The 18,317-nt window shown below is 29.9% G+C and overlaps 4 protein-coding genes across 4 annotated transcripts; 3 read left to right on the top strand and 1 right to left on the bottom strand.

The window, feature by feature from the left end:
* Positions 1 to 4,414: 4,414 nt before the first annotated feature.
* On the bottom strand, positions 4,415 to 8,554 carry LOC112682560. Its single transcript, XM_025553189.1, has 5 exons — positions 8,111 to 8,554; positions 6,597 to 7,122; positions 5,859 to 6,461; positions 5,167 to 5,712; positions 4,415 to 5,112 (listed from the first exon to the last, which is right to left on the bottom strand). Exons 1-5 carry the CDS (start codon positions 8,552 to 8,554, stop codon positions 4,415 to 4,417), a joined length of 2,817 nt encoding a protein of 938 aa, XP_025408974.1.
* Positions 8,555 to 10,366: 1,812 nt separating this feature from the next.
* Positions 10,367 to 11,577, top strand: LOC112682559. Its single transcript, XM_025553188.1, has 4 exons — positions 10,367 to 10,634; positions 10,852 to 10,974; positions 11,209 to 11,357; positions 11,569 to 11,577. Exons 1-4 carry the CDS (start codon positions 10,367 to 10,369, stop codon positions 11,575 to 11,577), a joined length of 549 nt encoding a protein of 182 aa, XP_025408973.1.
* Positions 11,578 to 11,970: 393 nt separating this feature from the next.
* On the top strand, positions 11,971 to 12,951 carry LOC112682558 (zinc finger MYM-type protein 1-like). The gene has a single exon (XM_025553186.1). The coding sequence runs from the start codon at positions 11,971 to 11,973 to the stop codon at positions 12,949 to 12,951; it is 981 nt and encodes a 326-aa protein (XP_025408971.1).
* A 29-nt stretch (positions 12,952 to 12,980) lies between these two features.
* On the top strand, positions 12,981 to 18,219 carry LOC112682557. Its single transcript, XM_025553185.1, has 4 exons — positions 12,981 to 13,158; positions 13,302 to 13,367; positions 13,473 to 14,350; positions 18,211 to 18,219. The coding sequence occupies exons 1-4, from the start codon at positions 12,981 to 12,983 to the stop codon at positions 18,217 to 18,219; spliced, it is 1,131 nt and encodes a 376-aa protein (XP_025408970.1).
* The last annotated feature ends 98 nt before the right edge of the window (positions 18,220 to 18,317 follow it).

Here is an 18,317-nt window from a genome sequence, read left to right as displayed (position 1 = left end):
ATCTCACTTGTTCTTTATTTATATTACCAAGGTCCAGGTGACCAAACCCTGGTTATTTTTTTTTTTTATTATTATTTATTTATTGTCTATTTATCTTTATTTATTTTTATGCATTATTCTGTATTTCGTGTGTATTACTTTGTGTACTCATGTAATTATTAGATATATATTTTTTCTTGTTCGTATTACAACGGCATGATGCCATGATCCCGCTTTATTTTTTTTTCATGCTGTTATTGAATATGTAGATATTTTAATACAATATATACCTAGCCACTACCTACCTAAGTACTTATTTTGTATTCTTAAATTAAAACTTATATTAATTGTATATACTTACATATTATATATATATATATTATATTATTTGTAGTTTATCAAAATATAAATGAAAGACGGCGTCAGCACGGACAAGCGAACAGCTATGACGCGATAATATAGGACGTATGACGGTATCGATGGGTGGTCGACCGTCTATAATAATATAAGATTATATCTGTATTACTGTATATAATAATTAATTACGTGTGTTTCGTCGTGAAGTGTATGTAACTGCCGACTATTTCGAACGCGGTTGTCATTCTGGATTATGGTTTTTCCTTCGCGGTTTTTCCACTGTGACTGTGGCACTGTATACAATTAATAAGCAACCTAATAATATTATTCTATATATAATATAGCGGCGACGGCGCACGACGCCGTTATCGCGTAACCATTATTATTATTAATATACAATCATATATTACATGGGTTCTCAACCTTTTGAGGTCCACGCCCCCTTTCAAAATATTTTATGAATTCATGCCCCCTCCCCCCCTCTTCACTGGTATAAGATTGATGTGAAATCGTAATATTTTTTGCGGGTCACCAAAACTTGTTCTTATCGCGTCGAGTGTCGGTTTTTCGCCGAAACAATGCTTCTATTAATATCCAGAATACTAAAGAGCATAAATATATGATTTGTATAATCTTATAAAATCATAATAATCGCTCGGTGAATGTCTATTGATCGACCCCGGCGGCGATTAACACACCAGCAATGCACGGCGTAGAAAACGGCAACGTTTTCATTTTTCGTATTCTTTTTCAACATTTTCACGCCCCCCCTGAAATTTTGTCACGCCTCCCTAGGGGGGCGCGCCCCCCAGGTTGAGAACTCGTGATATATTATATTATAATTCTTCAACTATACAAAATAAATATAATTTAAATCCTTAGACTATAATATAGTGTTGCATAATAATATGTCATTATTGATTATTCGTAGTCAATGTATAAGATATAATTATGTAGGTAGGTAAGGGTAGGTACTAGTGCTGATTGCTGAGCATTATTTTGGCCAATCCGGATTATGGATTACAATTATTTAATCCGAATTTCGGATCTATCCGTTTTATCCGGATTCACGGATCCAATCCGTTGATTCGGAAATTGATGTATAATATTTGGTATGAATTGTTTTTAAAATGTTTTGATCATATATGGGTTTAAATATTTGATTTTCAAATATTTTCAAAACATTGATGGAAAATTGATATATAATATTTGATATGAATTGTTTTGAAAAGATTTTGATCATATTTGGGTTTAAATATTTAATACCCAAATATTTTCAAAACATATTATGGAAAATTGTTATATAATATTTGGTACACAATGTTTTGAAAATGTTTTGATTATATTTTGATTTAAATATTTAAAGATCAAATATTTTCAAAATAATTTTACAATATTCTAAAACCAATATTTACAATGAAACCTAATTCAAATATATTGAAAATATTATTATTTTCAAAATGCTGTGTGGGAACATACATTTGTATCGGACGGCTACCGCAACAGAACTGAATCAAATCATTAAATCAAAAATAAGATATATTAAATTAATTGTTCTACTATTATTATTTTAAAAACATTTTTACTTACAATAAAGACCCAACATTTTTAAAACTAAGAAAATCTTATAATTAAGTTAAAACTATTTTATTTTAACTAATTATTCAATTTTAATTATTTTAATAGCTGTTTTACTTAAAACAAAATTATATGGTCTTTAAAAATAAGGAAATTAAATCATAAAATTAAAAAGTATTGATTTGTAATCAATGATATTCTTATTATTAAAATGAAGGGCATTTATTTTGTTTTAAAATGTTTAGCATTTAATATTTTTGTACATGCTTAAGTCGACACGGCATCCATGCCGAAATCTGACCATACACGTCCGAATTAAACACCGGATCTTTTACGGATGAAAGAGGGTTGCTTAGCTCGATGAATACAATTTATATGATTGTTGCAACAAATGTAATTATAATAATAATATAAAAACGTGCGTCGTGGACGTATTAACAAGAAAAAAAATTAGATAGAATTAATTAATAATAATAATAATAATAATAATAATACATATAATAAGCCACTACGGCACGATAATTTACTAAAATATGACACAAAAAAATATAATAAAATCAAGACGCCACACGTTACAAGGTGTGACGATAATACCTTAGGCGGCTGGGTGTTCGATTGGTTGCGTCTACGCGACCGCGCTTAGTACGTGTGACGAACACTAGAGCCGATGGTTGACTTCTTCGACAGCAAAGTGTAATTTGTTCACGGATAGAGCCGGCAATCTTGTGTACAGCAAACTGTTACTGGTTCTTAGCATTCGAATGTCGACTACAAAAATGAGTACGCAATGTGGTCGCACAGCAAAACCGCATTGAAAGTTGCAGGCGTACTAACTAGCATTTTGGCGATGAAGTGGATTTTTTCCGGTCCGACCATAATAAAAATCGGTTGTCTGTAAAGTCGGTTTACTGACGATAGTTGAACGTGACAACGTTTTAAGAAAATACTGATGGAATGGTAGCATTTTTCAAACGAAAATTTTAATTTAATTTGTTTAATAGATTTGTATGTATATAGAGAAGGAGGTAAATGGAAATAAATAAATGCAGTAGATTAGTGAAATATGACTGTTGTTATAATTCTTATCATGAAACTTCTTTAGGCCTGCCCAAAAATATAATATATAAATATATATAACTGTTAACACTTCAAAACTTAAAAAATAAACGTTTTCGTGGCACACGTATATTTAAAATTTAACTAAACACTATTATTTTATGTGCGTTTTACGAACAGATACGTAAATGTGACACATTCAATTTTTTTGAAAATTCTTTAATTAAATAGGCTTAAACAAAAATAATTGGTTCATAATTGAGACGTAAATTAAACTATTTAATATATAATTATAACAATGTAGAATGTTCATAATTACTATTATATTACTGTTATAATAAAGCTGTAACTATTGTTTTAGCCAAACTTAAAACATAATAAAAAATCGTTTAATCAAACGCTATCATTTTATGTATTAATATGGAGGATATATATATGTTATCTGTATACTAAAATAACTCAGTTATTATATTTCCACGGATAAAACTAATTATACTCTATATAACCGATGTAATAATCGTTGAATAAAAACTAATAGCTAAGTAAAAAACGGAAAAATAATACGAAAAATATTTGTCCGATACCGAGGCTCAAACTCGAGATACTGTGTTTGAAATCTTATAAAAGTGCCACTGCACAAGAGAAATCTTCAAGCCTTAAATGGAACGCCTCAAAGCGAGATAGCGCCACATGAGTCATGTTTTTTTCGTGCGTGCAGCCGGCTCTATCGAATTATAAGACGTTGTCACCTCAATAAAGGTGGTGATAGAATGTTCTCGAAAGAACCATATATCCATGCCACTGGTCAAACTGGTCGGTGTACGACAAAGTTTATCGCTTGGAAATGTTTGCGCGAACAGTTTTATATATATATATATATATATATATATATTATATGTATGTTTTAAACAAAACAAAAAATTCTGAAAAATAACTATAATAAAGTATAAAGATATTAAAACTTAAAAAATCGTTTATTGTACATGTTCTTACTAAAAAATGTACAATTTTTCAAAATAACAACATTAAATATGAAATTATGAAATATAAAATATGAAATTTTCATATTTTTCAATTAGGTGATTATATAAATAATATCAAATAAATAATAAATAATTATACATAGTTATATGAAATTATACAATACAAAATAAGGTAGTAATTTAAATAAACAATTATCTTATAAGAAACTAGCTGAATTACCCGTCGTTGGCGGGTTTAAGTATATAAATGTATGTAACCTGCCAAGATTAAATTTTGTTAAATCTATTGAAATTTAAATTAATTAAGATTTTTGAAACAATATTTTATACATATTAATTTAGTTTTTAAGATAATGATTATTATCATAACCTATTCAATAAGTTATAGCTTTTGGCGGCAGCTTTGTTCACGATAAATTTTAGCACTAAAGGTTCAAAATAAATGTTTTACTAATAGTTTTTCAATATGTTATCTTCAAAACTTCTTTGTAGACAATGTTCTTCACTGATCTATTAGTAGGCGACAAAATCACCAAGCTACTGAGTGAGCTTACGCGTGAGTAAGCTACGTAGAACTGCCCATGTGAAAAACAGTTTTCTCGCAAATCTATTCCTGCAAATTTAAGAGTTTGGCCTTGAGACTTGTTTATAGTCATTGCAAAACAGACTTTCAGGGGAAACTGTAATCGTTTAAATTCGAACGGATGATCATTCGGAATTAAAGGGATTCGTGGTACAAACACAGTTTCCCCTTTTGCACATCCTGTTAAAATTGTAGCTTCTACTATATTGCGATGTAAAGCTTTGACTTTAAGCCTGGTCCCATTGCACAGTTTAGGCGGTTTCAAATTTCGCAACAACATAATAGGTGTGCCCACACGCAGAATAAGCCTATGATATGGCATGACCGGTGGTTTAAATGAATTTAAAAATTCAACCGGATAATTAGTTGCATCGTCCATGTTGACCAACGTATCTATAGAAGTATATACTTTTTCTTCCCCTTTAAAAGACATCAGCAGCGTATCATTGATAACCGCCGCTTGGTCATTTTTTGAAGTGAGTATAGTATGTTCACACAACCATTCCATAGGATTATCATGAATATGAGCAATATCTGGATAAATTTTTGATATTAAATCCTGAACCGCAGTTACAACTGTTCACAAATTTTCTGGGATAGTTATCATTTCATCAAACGATGGATAATCACCATTGCCAATTTCAAGTAAAAGATCTGAAAATCCACCAGCAAACTTTTCCTCTCCCAAGTGTACCCTCATATTTTTTGACAGTTTGAGTATATTAATCTTAGGCCATAAAGTAGATCTTTTAAGACATGACTTGACTTCATCAGTTCTGGTCCCTTTTGGTACTACTGGTAGAGTCTGCCTAAAGTCTCCAGCCAGTAAAACCGTTACACCACCCATTAACCTTTTATTTTCCCTTATATCCTTTAGAGATCTATTTAAAGCCTCAACACCACCCTTATGCGCCATGGTAATTTCGTCCCACACTATTAATTTTGTATCTTTTAAAACTTCCGCAAAATTACTTTGTTTTGATATATTACAAAAGGGAGTGGCCGAAGTTGTTAGATTGGGTGGTAATTTGAAGGTAGCATGGGCCGTTCGACCACCCTCGAGCAGTGTTGCTGCGATTCCAGAAGATGCTACAGCTAAGGCAATGTCGCGAGTACTTCTAACTTTCGCTAAAATCAAATTGGTTAAGAAAGTTTTTCCAGTTCCACCTGGAGCATCTAAAAAGTATATTCGACCCTCATTATTATTAACACTTGTAATAATTTGATTGTAAGCAAACTTTTGTTCGTCATTCAGAGATTCTTCATTATTTCTTACGATGTCTTCTAAGGCTACTAAGTCATAACTTGTTTCCTAGAGATACTCTCTATTATCAAATTGTTCAGATTTGCTTGGCTGAGTGGCTGACCACCTAATGCTAACACGGAATCTTCTATTATCGATAAGCATTTGTTCAACGCTACGTCCGCTAAGTGTTCTGCATCCACGGAATCCTGTCGTTCTAATCGTATTTTAAAATCTTCAGACAGGTATTCTTTGAATTTGTCCCAAAGATATAAGGGATCTGTTACTTGGCAGAACACTAATATAATCGTAAATAGATCCCGTATCATATGCGGAGATTGGCAAAGTGCTGTCTCTTCTAGTGCTGCGTAGAAATGTTCATCATCTTCAAGTAACCCTAGAGCCTTACACGTGGATTTAAAAGTGGGATATACTTGACCATTTACAGTTTTCAACGCTTCAAACGAAATCGGGCCCCGGATTTCATGGAGAAGCATACGAAGGTGATAACATTCTGTATTGTTTGGATGAACCGTATAAACTCTACCCAGAGCGTGCTCTCTTTTGATATCTGGCCAGCCAATAAAGTTTACTCCTCTCTTCCTTCTTTGAAACTTTTTTTTGTCCCAAACGTAATATGCAGGTACTTCTGGGCAAAGCAAATTTTTTGCAAAGTCATCCACTTTACACAAATTAAAAAATGAGAGAAGTGTAGTTGTAGGAAGACCATTTTATCTGTCATGTAGGTTTTGTTCATTAAAGTAAACCCTTTGTCCATTTTCTAAATGGACAGCAAGGTGAACAGCGGTAGGGAAACGCTCATGAATTGGAAATTCAAGGATTCGCCTCACGGCTTCTGATGAATTTATATATCGTCCACTTTCGTAAGTTTTTATTTCGTCTTTCTCATTTTCTAAGGCAAATGAAGCCTGATCCGAGCCCTTATTTACGTATTTGCACACATATTTTATGGACTTCACCGAACTGCAATATTCCACATTGACGTGAGCGTTACATGTTCTTAAAAGTACTGGATTATAAGGAACTATCCAACGATTATCTATATCTACGCCTTTGATATTAACGGAAAATCCACCATCATCGGTTGAACGTCTCTTGCACTTCGGATAACCGTCATCACCAGTTTGAGTTTCCTTAATGAGATTCTTGGGGTAATGTTTACTGCACGCGTTATCTTTCATACATGGTGAATTTCGATTAAAACAACTACAAGGACCATGAATCATATTACATTCAACGATTTCGTGAAGCTGAGGGTCACTTATGGGATCGGGTATTTCAGCACAAATAACATTGTCGATTTGATCCGGAGTAATATGATGCTGAAGCCATAAAAGAATATGAATATGTGGTAGACCTCTCTTTTGCCATTCTGTTGAATACATATAGCATCTCACTTCTCCGAATATTTTACCTTTTGTCAATAAGTTCATGGTCTTTTTGACTTTTAACCGAAACACTCTCTCAATTATATCATGTCGATCATATGATCTTTGACCGGGAAGTAAGAGCTCTTTTATCTCGTCCCAGCGAGGATTACATGTAAAAGTAATAAAAAGGTTAGGACGACCGTAATGTCTAACGTAGGTCATAGCATCTTGTGTTCTTTCGTGCATGTACCTTGGCCCACCAGTAAAAGTTGACGGGAGTATAACCATTTGGCCTAACTGATTAGCTTCTATGTATCGTCGTCCAATCGTATCTTTTAAATGAATATAACTATCTGCACGCAATTTGGCTTAGTTGTTTTTGATGTAATTTAGTCTTTCAGTTTCAATTTTGGCGTATTCATCTACCAAATATTGACTGAAAATAGAACAATAATTAACTAAATAGTTGTCTTCCCCTTCTCTGACCATTATTCTATATGAGTAAAAATTTGATGCAGAGACTGTTTTTTTAAGCGGTAACTTGGTTTTTGGATCGCGTTGTAGTATATTGATTGCATACCCATCATCCCCCCCAACAAAACATTAAAGGATACTGCAATGCGTCGTATGCTCGATGTATCTCACTGATACGGTGAAGTGAGTTACTTCGGTTTTCGAGGATGATGTCTCTTCGATCAAACTGCTGATCTACTAACACTAAAGCAACTTCATTTGCCGTTGGTGCATTATACCTGCCTCGATGTTCTTCTAGTGGTTTTTTATCTGCATGTATTACAACTTTAAATGACTCTGAAGGAGGTATTTTATCGATGGCACTTTTCAGATCTTTTATATATGGGTTCACTTGATGTAGCATATCCTGCAGTTGTTTGATTAAATTGGGTTTTAAGTTAGGATATTTAGAACACCGAATATTTACTTCTCGTTCTTCTTCACCGACAAAATATATTTGAAAGTACTGTGCGCCCTGTCCGGGTTCAGGTAATATACTTCCAATTAAATGATAGACCTGTCCTTTAACTTTAAAAGTCGGTAAGAAACCGTCTGCTGTTACCTGTTTACCACCAAATGACGTCATTTGAAAACAGGCGTTATATTTTCGAATATTGTTCATGAATTTCACATGATCTGGGTGCAGAGTGTTAACCAAACTGTAGAGAGGTTCAGGTAGTTGTTTTAACTTCTCAAGTTGTACTTTTCCGGCGCTACAACACATACCAAGTGTCTCATCTTTCCATTTAAAAGCGTTGCACCACTGACACTTATAGGTCATAGAACCCAAAGCTACACTGGTATCAGTTCTATATGCAATATCTGGATCATATGCCATACCTGAATGCACCTTGCTTTTCCATAGACGCATAGTAGTATTTTCCTTATACCTAGATTCAGTTTGATTCTGTCTATATTTTTTTTTGTGCTTTTTTTATTTGTATTTTTCTTGTGTAATTAGTAAATCTAGCCCTTCTATTTCAACAGGACGAAATAGATTGATCTGTTTCACTTGATTGGGATAGTGAAATGTTTGCAGAAATGTTACTGTGTACTGAAGATGCAATAGGTGAATGTTCGCGTTCATCGACCAGTTTCTCTATACGACTCTGAGTATTGTTTTCTGTCGCAGTAAGAAGATAAGCATCAAAATGTCCATTGGGCAAATCTTGTCCAAATCGTAAAAGCTTTACTGGATAATCATTAGATCCGGACTCCGTGTATAAGATACCATTTCGATAAACTTTAAAATTAAATGGAAATATACATCCCGCTGCTATAAACTCACAAAGCCCACCATAAGTTTCATTTTTTATCATATCAGCATAATATTCATTGGCCGTTGAATAATTATCACAATTTCTATTGTGGGACATAAATGAAAACTTGGTCCAGTCATTCACCACATATCCAACAATTAGTGATCGCACCTCCATCGCATTGTGTTGTGTTCCGTGTATTAAAAAAAAAAGTGCTCGGAATAAACAGGCACCATCGCCAACAATGGACACAACAGTATGTTGTTCAAGTTCTCCATTAACTAAAAGACTTTCTTTAGCCATTTCTTAGGTAATTAAATTAAACAACGTTAAATTAATCCTCCTAACAACAAAAACCGAATACGGAAAAATCTAAAAAACTAATCCGGCAGTAAGCTTTACTGGTCCGTTTACTGGTCCTTTATCGTACGCTGGGCTATCGCTACGACAACGACAACGACAAAGCGGCCAAGTACATATAATTTAGAGCACGTGGGCATACATTTTATATAAGCAAACGTTTTCGTCACGCGCAGCTATAAATATAATATGTAGGATAATCACAATAAACGACAACGGTGCTACAGCGGCTCCAGTGGCGCCGAACACAGGGTATAGGTCGGGCGGCTGCCCGACCAAATTTTTGGGGTGGTGGTGGTCAATTTGGTGGTTGTAAATAATAATAATATTATACTATACTTCTTAGTGCTTATAGATATATTATTGTTTCATAACATCATAATCAATTAATTCTGTTAGCCATTTTAGAATATATTATATAATAACTATTAACTAATAAGCAATTTCATAAGAATTTCCAATTATATGCAGTAAGACATGTGTAATGTGTACAGCGTAAATAACAATATAATATTGCTATAAATGTATATAATAATTAGTATTATGTGGGTACTAGTGGTACTACGAACTTATGTCAATTCTAATAATTATATTTATTGTATTAATATAGCTTGTCATTATTAATAGATGGTTGGCCCGTGGACGTTGATGTTAATAATATCATGTAACTATGTACGGGAAAAATAAAAAGTCTATTTATAAATTATATTTAGTACGGATGTACTGTGAATAGGTTTTATCAACATTTCATAAGCTACAATAAAATTATTGGCTATGCAAGTGTCCAGTGTGCTTTATGTTATACCCGCAATTGGCGCAATTATTGTTGAACTCTTCAGTCTTCTTAGTTCTTAGTTGTTAGAAAGAAATTGTAGGACGATTTTAAATATTGAACATATTTTGTTACCTATTTTATTTATCTCTGGTGTTATTATCTTTTAATGATTCAAAACAAGATTTTTTTTTGTGGATTGTCAATTTTTATTGCGAAATCTATGATTTAATTTGAATATTAATTACCTAATAGTTTTAGTTTAGACTTGAGTTAAATAGCTAATTCAAATATGTCTAGTGATGGTGAAAAATGTAATTTTTGTAATCGTTTAAGAAATAATTTGAATAAAGTAAATTGGAATCGCCATTTAGCTAAGTGTGAACTTTTATTTTCGACAAAAATAACTAAACCAAACAAAAAATCTAAAAATGATCGATGTAGTGATATTAAATCATTTTTTTCATGTAAAAGACCGAAAACAGAAAATCCTAATTCTGATAAACAGATTCAAATACTTTCAGTCAGTGAAATTTTACCAACTGACATTCCTACTGCAGGTAATTATACAAATTATTTATCTACTTATATTTTTAAAATGTATTAAAATTATCAATTTAGTGAAACTATAAATGTAGGAATTATTGTGATTTTTGATATAACCTATACCCAAAATATAAATTGTTATAAATATATATATTTATATATTAATACATTTTTATTCATTATTTTACAACTAAATTTACTATATAAATTCTTTAAATCCATTAATGACAGAAAAATCGCCTACAGTTTATGAAGACCCTATAGGTTCAAAGGGAAATGCTGAATCTACATGTATTAACTACCAACAAACACCATCGGTCAGTGACATTTTACCAACCGACACTGCTACTACTGGTAACTATAAAAATATTATTTATACCTACTTATAATTTTAAAATGTATTGGCATTTTACCGAATTAAAATTTAAAATTTAAATTTTATTAGAAAAAATACAAAAAGCTACAATTAAAAATACATGTTTTTAATTATAATTTTTGTTGTATATTTGATGTGTTAAAAAATAAATTTTTATTCATTATTTTACAACTAAATTTACTATATAAATTCTTAAAATCCATTAATGACAGAAAAATCACCTGCAGTTTATGAAGACCCCACAGGTTCAAAGGGAAATGTTGAATATACACATATTGAGTATTTAGAGGCTACAAGTAGAGAAAATGATAAACTATTGTGTTTGGAAAATTGTGAATCTACTCAATTAGATCTTTTGGAGGTAAGCAATTATATTTTTGATTAAAAACAATATTGTAATTTTACTAGTAAAAAAAAAAAAAAAATAGATATTGATAACTGTTTTTATTATTTATATAAATACTTAATAAATAGGTAGTATTGTAGTAAGTATTAAGTAGATTGCTTACAATTACTGATTAGTATAAGACTTATTAAAAATATTTTTTCAACCTTGAATTTTGATTACACAGGTTTTCTAAAATGTCTGAGAAATTGAACGTTTTTAAACCAACATTTTTGAATTGTAGCTACCACAATATTGTATAAACTATCAATGGTGGAAAATTTTTTTTGTTTAAGTTATATATTTTTCATATAGGTAAAATGATAATCACTGTTTTTATTTGTTATTTAATGAGTTTTTTATTAAATAATTTAAATAAAAATGAATTCTAGAATTTTTAATTTGTAATACTCATTTACTTAAGTTTTAGGTATATTGAATTCATTTTTATTTAATAATTGTGATGTTTTGCTTAGGAAAATATTAACTATAAGATATTAAACTCAAAATTTAGTATTTTTTTTTGTGTAGTTATTTATTAAGTAGACATAATAATTATTAGATATAAATAAACTTGTTGTAAGAGAATATGTCTGAAGATTTTTTTGAAGTATCAGCAGCCTCAACTTGGAAAAATGATCCCTTTCTGTTCATAAAAATTAAACATTTTACACCAGAAATTATAAGTATGATTGTGGAATGGGGACCATGTCAGCCAACTTGTGATGTTCTACCAAATAAAGAATTTTTAAAAGACAAAGATGGACGGTATTTTCATGCAGGATGGTACTACAGAACTCATACAGATGGAACTAAAACAAGAAGAAACTGGTTAACTTATTCACCATCGCTAAATAAGATATTTTGCTTAGACTGTATTTTATTAGGAAGAAAAACCGTTAAAGCTTGGGTAAAAGATGGATTTTCTCACTGGAAAAATATGGGCATTGCAATAATTAACCATGAAACAACTAATACGCATATTGAAGCTTCATTAAAAATGAAATTAAGGGAATCTGTTTTACCCTTAATTCCATCCTTGGAAGTAAACCAAAAATCAAGTGTAGCTCTTAATAGGGAAATTGTGAAACAACTAATAGATATAACAGTCTTTTTGGGACGCCAATGTTTACCGTTTAGAGGGCATAGAGAACGCTTGACTGATCAACTCAAAGGTAATTTTAAAGACTTGGTACTTCTGTTATCTCAACATTCACCGGCGCTTGCGTCACATGTTTCAACTCTCAAATTAAAAGGACGTAAAGATATATCTTTTATTTCTTGGGATCGCCAAAATCTTTTGATTGAATCTGTATCAGAATACATATCACAAATCGTTCAATCTGATATTATTTCATCAAGAATATTCAGTGTTTCACTCGATTCTACCTTTGATATATCCCGTAAGGAACAGGTTTCTTTTATTATAATGTATGTTAATGAAACTAATGGTACAGTTATGGAAAGATTATTAGCATTAGAAGAATTTCCATGCACCACCGGAGTTCATCTTTCTGAGTTATTTCAAAATGTTTTTAATAATCATATCTTGATTGGAAATCAAATTTAATGGGTCAGTCATATGATGGGGCTGCAAACATGAGTGGGCAGTACAATGAGCTTCAATCTAAAATACTTGAACAAAATCCTCAAGCCCTATTTATTTGGTGTTCTGCTTATAGGTTAAACCTAATAGCTAGTCAGGCAGTAGGATCTTGTTCAAATGCAGTGGATTTATTTGGAAATTTAGAAAAAATATTTACTTTTATCACTGGAAGTAAAGCACGATCAGCTTTTTTAGAGAAAAACAACTAGAATTCTATCCAAAACAACCAATAAGATCTGTGAAACGTGTAAACACTACTCGTTGGATGTCACATGCATATGCCTTAAATACCGTACTTGATGTTTACGATGCAGTTTATCAAACGATAGAAGAAGTAAGAAATAGAGATGGAGGATTGGATTTCAAACTTGGTGCTGATTGTTATGGACTGCTTAGCTACTTGACTTCTTATAAGTTTTTAATGACAGCTCTTAGTTTTAAAAAAATTTTTGAAATACTTGAACCATTAACCCGTACATTACAAGCTCGTGACATAGATATTTTAGCAGCGATGTATTTAGTTAATAGTGCTAAAGATTCCATAGTGGCACTGAGAACTGAAGAAACATTTGAAAATATTTTGATATTAGCTAAAGAATTTGATGATAAATATGAGAATGAAGAATTTGAGCCATTGCAGACAACAAGAAAACGTAGAGTTAGAAAAATGGCTGGTGAATTATGTAGTGATGAAGTTGAACAAAATCCTATTCAAAAGTTTAAGGTAGATACTTATTTTGTAGCATTAGATATTATTAAAACACAAATTAGTCAAAGATTTACAGATAAAACTATTGTAGTAATGAAAGATTTTGCTTTATTATCAACCAAACGTATAAAAGAATTAAAAAAAAACACTAAAAGCATTCCTATAGATGCATTTAAGGCTATTTGTTTGGTGTATAATACATTATTAAAGTTAGAAGATGTCCGTAGGGAGTATGAACAGTTTATAAATTGTGATTTAATTATTAATGAAACATTACCATTGTATCTGGATCCTAATTTGAATTATGACAATTCAAGTTTGAGCTCTAACGATTCAAACAGTGACAATACTACATCTGAACAATTAAAAACGTGGCAAAATTCATCAAGTTTAATGTGTGTTTTTCAAGATTTCTGTAAAGCTGGTCTAAAATCTATTTTCCCAAGTTTATTTATGCTTATAAAAATTGGAGTAACTATTCCAGTATCAAGATGTTCCCCAGAGAGATCTTTTTCCAAATTAAAATTAATAAAAACTCGTTTAAGAAGCACAATGGGGGAAGATAGATTGGAAAATCTGATGCGTATCACCTGTGAAGCTGATATACAATTAGATTCAGAAACAATAATAGACAACTTTGCGACAAAATCTACAGTTTTAAATAAAAAATTAAAATACTAAAATAATCTAGTTATTTTTTGTTAATTTGTTTTTAGTGAAAATTTTACTTTTTACTGTGATGATTATCATTAAAATAATTAAAAATTATTTATTTAAAAATTAAAATTATTTTATTTATTATCTATTTTATTATGTTATACCTAATTAATAACTAATACTACTAATATTTTATTTGTGAAATTCTATTATTCATTATTAGTAACTTACATTATAATGGTATTACAACAGTTTCAAGTTATGTGTACCTATATTATTAATTTTTATAATATATTTAAATAATTTTTAAAGAAATATATAAAAATGTGTGTTGTTGTAAATAGAGGAATATTATTAAGGGGGGTATGGGGGGGGGGCAGAGCATTTTCTTTTGGGTACGTGGTGGGTGTATTGCCTATTTTGGAAAGTTTGCCCGACTATTTTAATACTGTCTCGGTGCCACTGCGCGGCTCTATCCGCCGACAACGCGTTAACGCCGACTTAGGACCTTTAGGTTAGGTTAGTTAGGTTTAATAATACAAATTACATGTAAAAATTTTCTTTTACCGATTTCAACCCTTTAAATTCAAAATTTCTAAAAATCCTTTCTTAGCACACGTCTACATCATAATAGCTATCTGTATGCCAAATTTCAGCCAGATCCGTCCAATGGTTTGAGCTGTGCGTTGATAACAGTCAATCAGCTTACTGTTTTATATATACGGATAATGTTTAACCTAATTACATGATCATTAGTATAACATGGGTATATTATACAGATATATATATATGTTTCAAACAAAATAAAAAATTCTGAAAAATAACTTTAATAAAGTACAAAGAAATTAATAACTTAAAAGTTTAACATACAGGACAAATTAAAACAATGCAATGCATTAAAACTTTAAAAAAATTTTATTTTACAAGTTCTTACTAAAATATGTACAATTTTTCAAAATAAAAATATGAAATATTTTTCAATTACTAGCTTATTATAAATAATAAATATTTATACAGATATATGAAATTATATAATTTAAAATTATGTAATTTATTAAATAAATAATAATCTTATAAGAAATAATGTTTTAACCTAATTACATGATTATTAGTATACATGGGTGTATTATACAGATTAATCGGAGATCCATGAAAATAATTAATGTTTTGTACGGTGTATTCATCTGTTACAGATTTACTTATTCGGTAACATGCTAAATTTTTTTTATAACATATAATATTTAATTTTTTACAAATAACATATACGTTGTTTTTGTTTACACACACAATTTTTTTTTATAATATATGCTGCAAAAGCATTTTCATAAAAAGTAGCAAGTACATGGTTAATATTATATATTGTATTAGCATGCATAATTTTATCATAACATAAAGCTTCATTTGATAAAAATCTATTATTAGCTAAAGAATTATTATTAATTTGCTTCATATATTCAACATATGGAATTTCTTCGCTTAAGGATTTAAAGGAATTTAATATTAAAATTGTATAAAAAATTAGAAAAAAATAACGAATACTTAAAACCAAGTGATATGGGAACATTAATTCTAGAAGTTACATTTGTTGTATATGTTTTTAACTGGCGGTGTTTTGATTCAATGTTGTATGACCATAAATATCTTAAAGGGCCGAATTGTTTGATTATAGAACAATAGTGGGTCAAAAAGTGATGCTTTGGTTTGAGATTATCATTGTATAACTCAACATATGCTTTTATTATATTCTATGTGTTCTTGTAATTTTAAAATTGAACAATTATCAAAACTTGACAGTAAAAATAAGTCTATCATTTCTACAAAGTTGATAAAAAAAATCCAAGTTACATGATTTTTAGGAACTAGATCTCCAATAATTAAAGAAAAAAAATGAATAAACGTTTGCATTTCTCTTGCTGTCATTTAAAATATTATGCTTTTTAAATTATTGTACTTTAATGGTGGGAAAATATTACCAATTTTTGTATTTCCGTAATTAAAATATTGTTTACGGTTATTTATAATATCTAAGTTGAAGTACCCTAGTTCTATTAATCTTAAAATGACATGATTCATAGTATACACACAGATCCCTTCAAATAAATCATGCATTAGGTCTACAACATAATTTTCAAGAACATGAAATTATGAAATACTATTAAATATTGAATCTTCACAAACCCTGTTTGTGCGAAAATAAAGTTTAGCTACATCTTCGTCATAATTATGTTTATTGCGTAAGCTATCAATAACTTCAGTACATAGTGTTGCGTGCCGTCGTTCAATCGTAGAGATGTTGAAGATTTAGGAAAATATTTCAAATAAAATACTCAATCTGATTACTAACTGTTTATTTAAAATTTTTCTAAGTAATTAATTAAAAATGATCTGGCGTGGAGGTGCTCGCTAATACTCGTATAAACTACATCTGAATATTGGTCTATTCCCAACCCCCTTATATACTTAGGTCTCGTAAGAATTGGCCTCGGTAATATCACTATTCGCACATCTCTCATATGCGTTTTTATTAATTGCATTTATTATAAAAATGTAGCCATGTTCGTGATACCCTCGGGTCTTAATTATTCCTTTCTACATTGTTCACCGATTTTAACTATTTATTGGTAGTTTTAAGGACCTACATCTATGTATGTCCGTAACAATAGTTTACCAATAATTGGTTTATCATTTTGACAAAATCGACAAAAATGTAATGCAGAAAAAGATTTAGAAAATCCCAGTACACAATTCAACCTCAAGTTATCACCAATCTCCAACCATAATAAAATATATACTTTTAAACTTTGGTTAGGTAGTTGTATTTCTATTCCAATTGTTTCTAAATCGTTAATTTCTTAAATTAAATTATAAAATGTTCTACCATTACCAATTTGCTTAACATCTTTTGACTTAAATAAAGCAGCAACAAATATATTTTTTAAATTAGAACTTTAAAAGTGTGGAGCCAAAGGAAAATAGTAGTACACTCCTAAAATTGATGAAGAATGTGAACTAAGATGGTTGTTTATTTCAAAGACATCAAAGTATAAGAAATTAGGTATAATAAATTTATCTTGGTACAATGATACTTTTTTTTTCCATAATGTACTATTTATAAAACTTGAAAACTCAGTAACTGAATTCATTAAATTATGGTTTTCCAAAAACGAGTTTAATACACCAGGCAATTCAAAATACTTTTTGAATTGAAATTTTAGAGGTAATTAAACACCTTTAACTTTTTTTTCATCGATTGTGTTTGAATTGTTAATAACAGTATTTTCAATTGTATTATTTATAGTAACTATTTTAGATTGTTCATATAAATTATTTAATTTCAAATTGTTTTAAAAATTTGTATTCAGTATCAATGTTTTTAAAAGGATTTTTACAGAAATCAATTATTTTTATAAGTGAATTTTTTATTTCTATTTGTAAAGGGTCAGTACTTATTACAATAGTAAATATACAAAGTAGTTAATATTTTTGATTCAATTTCTTCAGCAATACAATTAGTTAAGACGGTTATATTTTTCTGTACCTCAGTTGCATATTTCCTAAAAAAATTTATTTTGCTATAATAATGTTAAGAAAGTTGTAATGCATGATCATTTAGGTAATTCAAATTTATTGGTTGTAATGAATTGATTCATTGACATCCAACAATTTTTTTTTTTATTGATTGAAGCAAAATGTGGATCATAACTTTTCTGATCATTATTTTGTAGTTCTAATTTCATATATTTCGAAAATAATCGAAATGAAGAAAAACGTTGTTTACATTTGGGTACACAACATGAATATAGACTGATTGACTTAATAGAATGAACATTTTTTAAATGTACAAATAATTGTTCTAGCTCACTTAGTTTTAAATTACAAACAAAACAATAGAAATTAATTTTAATTTTTTTAGATATTAAATAATGAAAAAAACTTATATTAAAACTAGTTCTTAATAATACTT

This window comes from Sipha flava, unplaced genomic scaffold (genome assembly GCF_003268045.1).
Source record: "Sipha flava isolate LNK unplaced genomic scaffold, YSA_version1 206_pilon_pilon, whole genome shotgun sequence".
NCBI lineage: Eukaryota > Metazoa > Arthropoda > Insecta > Hemiptera > Aphididae > Sipha > Sipha flava.
Note: the sequence above shows the minus strand (reverse complement) of the source record. Positions and strands in the feature narration are given on the sequence as shown.

Excerpts from the sequence above, each read along its gene's own strand:
- LOC112682560 (XM_025553189.1), bottom strand. The coding sequence starts at position 8,554 with ATGCGTCTATGGAAAAGCAAGGTGCATTCAGGTATGGCATATGATCCA. Across the intron at positions 7,123-8,110 it reads TCGGTGAAGAAGAACGAGAA|CATCATATTACTCCGGATCA; the intron begins GTAAATATTCGG and ends TTATGGCTTCAG. Across the intron at positions 5,713-5,858 it reads GAACAATTTGATAATAGAGA|ATGCTCCAGGTGGAACTGGA; the intron begins GTATCTCTAGGA and ends TATACTTTTTAG.
- LOC112682559 (XM_025553188.1), top strand. The coding sequence starts at position 10,367 with ATGTCTAGTGATGGTGAAAAATGTAATTTTTGTAATCGTTTAAGAAAT. Across the intron at positions 10,635-10,851 it reads AACTGACATTCCTACTGCAG|AAAAATCGCCTACAGTTTAT; the intron begins GTAATTATACAA and ends CATTAATGACAG. Across the intron at positions 10,975-11,208 it reads AACCGACACTGCTACTACTG|AAAAATCACCTGCAGTTTAT; the intron begins GTAACTATAAAA and ends CATTAATGACAG.
- LOC112682558 (XM_025553186.1), top strand. The coding sequence starts at position 11,971 with ATGTCTGAAGATTTTTTTGAAGTATCAGCAGCCTCAACTTGGAAAAAT.
- LOC112682557 (XM_025553185.1), top strand. The coding sequence starts at position 12,981 with ATGAGTGGGCAGTACAATGAGCTTCAATCTAAAATACTTGAACAAAAT. Across the intron at positions 13,159-13,301 it reads ATTTACTTTTATCACTGGAA|TTTATCAAACGATAGAAGAA; the intron begins GTAAAGCACGAT and ends TTTACGATGCAG. Across the intron at positions 13,368-13,472 it reads TTTCAAACTTGGTGCTGATT|CTCGTGACATAGATATTTTA; the intron begins GTTATGGACTGC and ends GTACATTACAAG.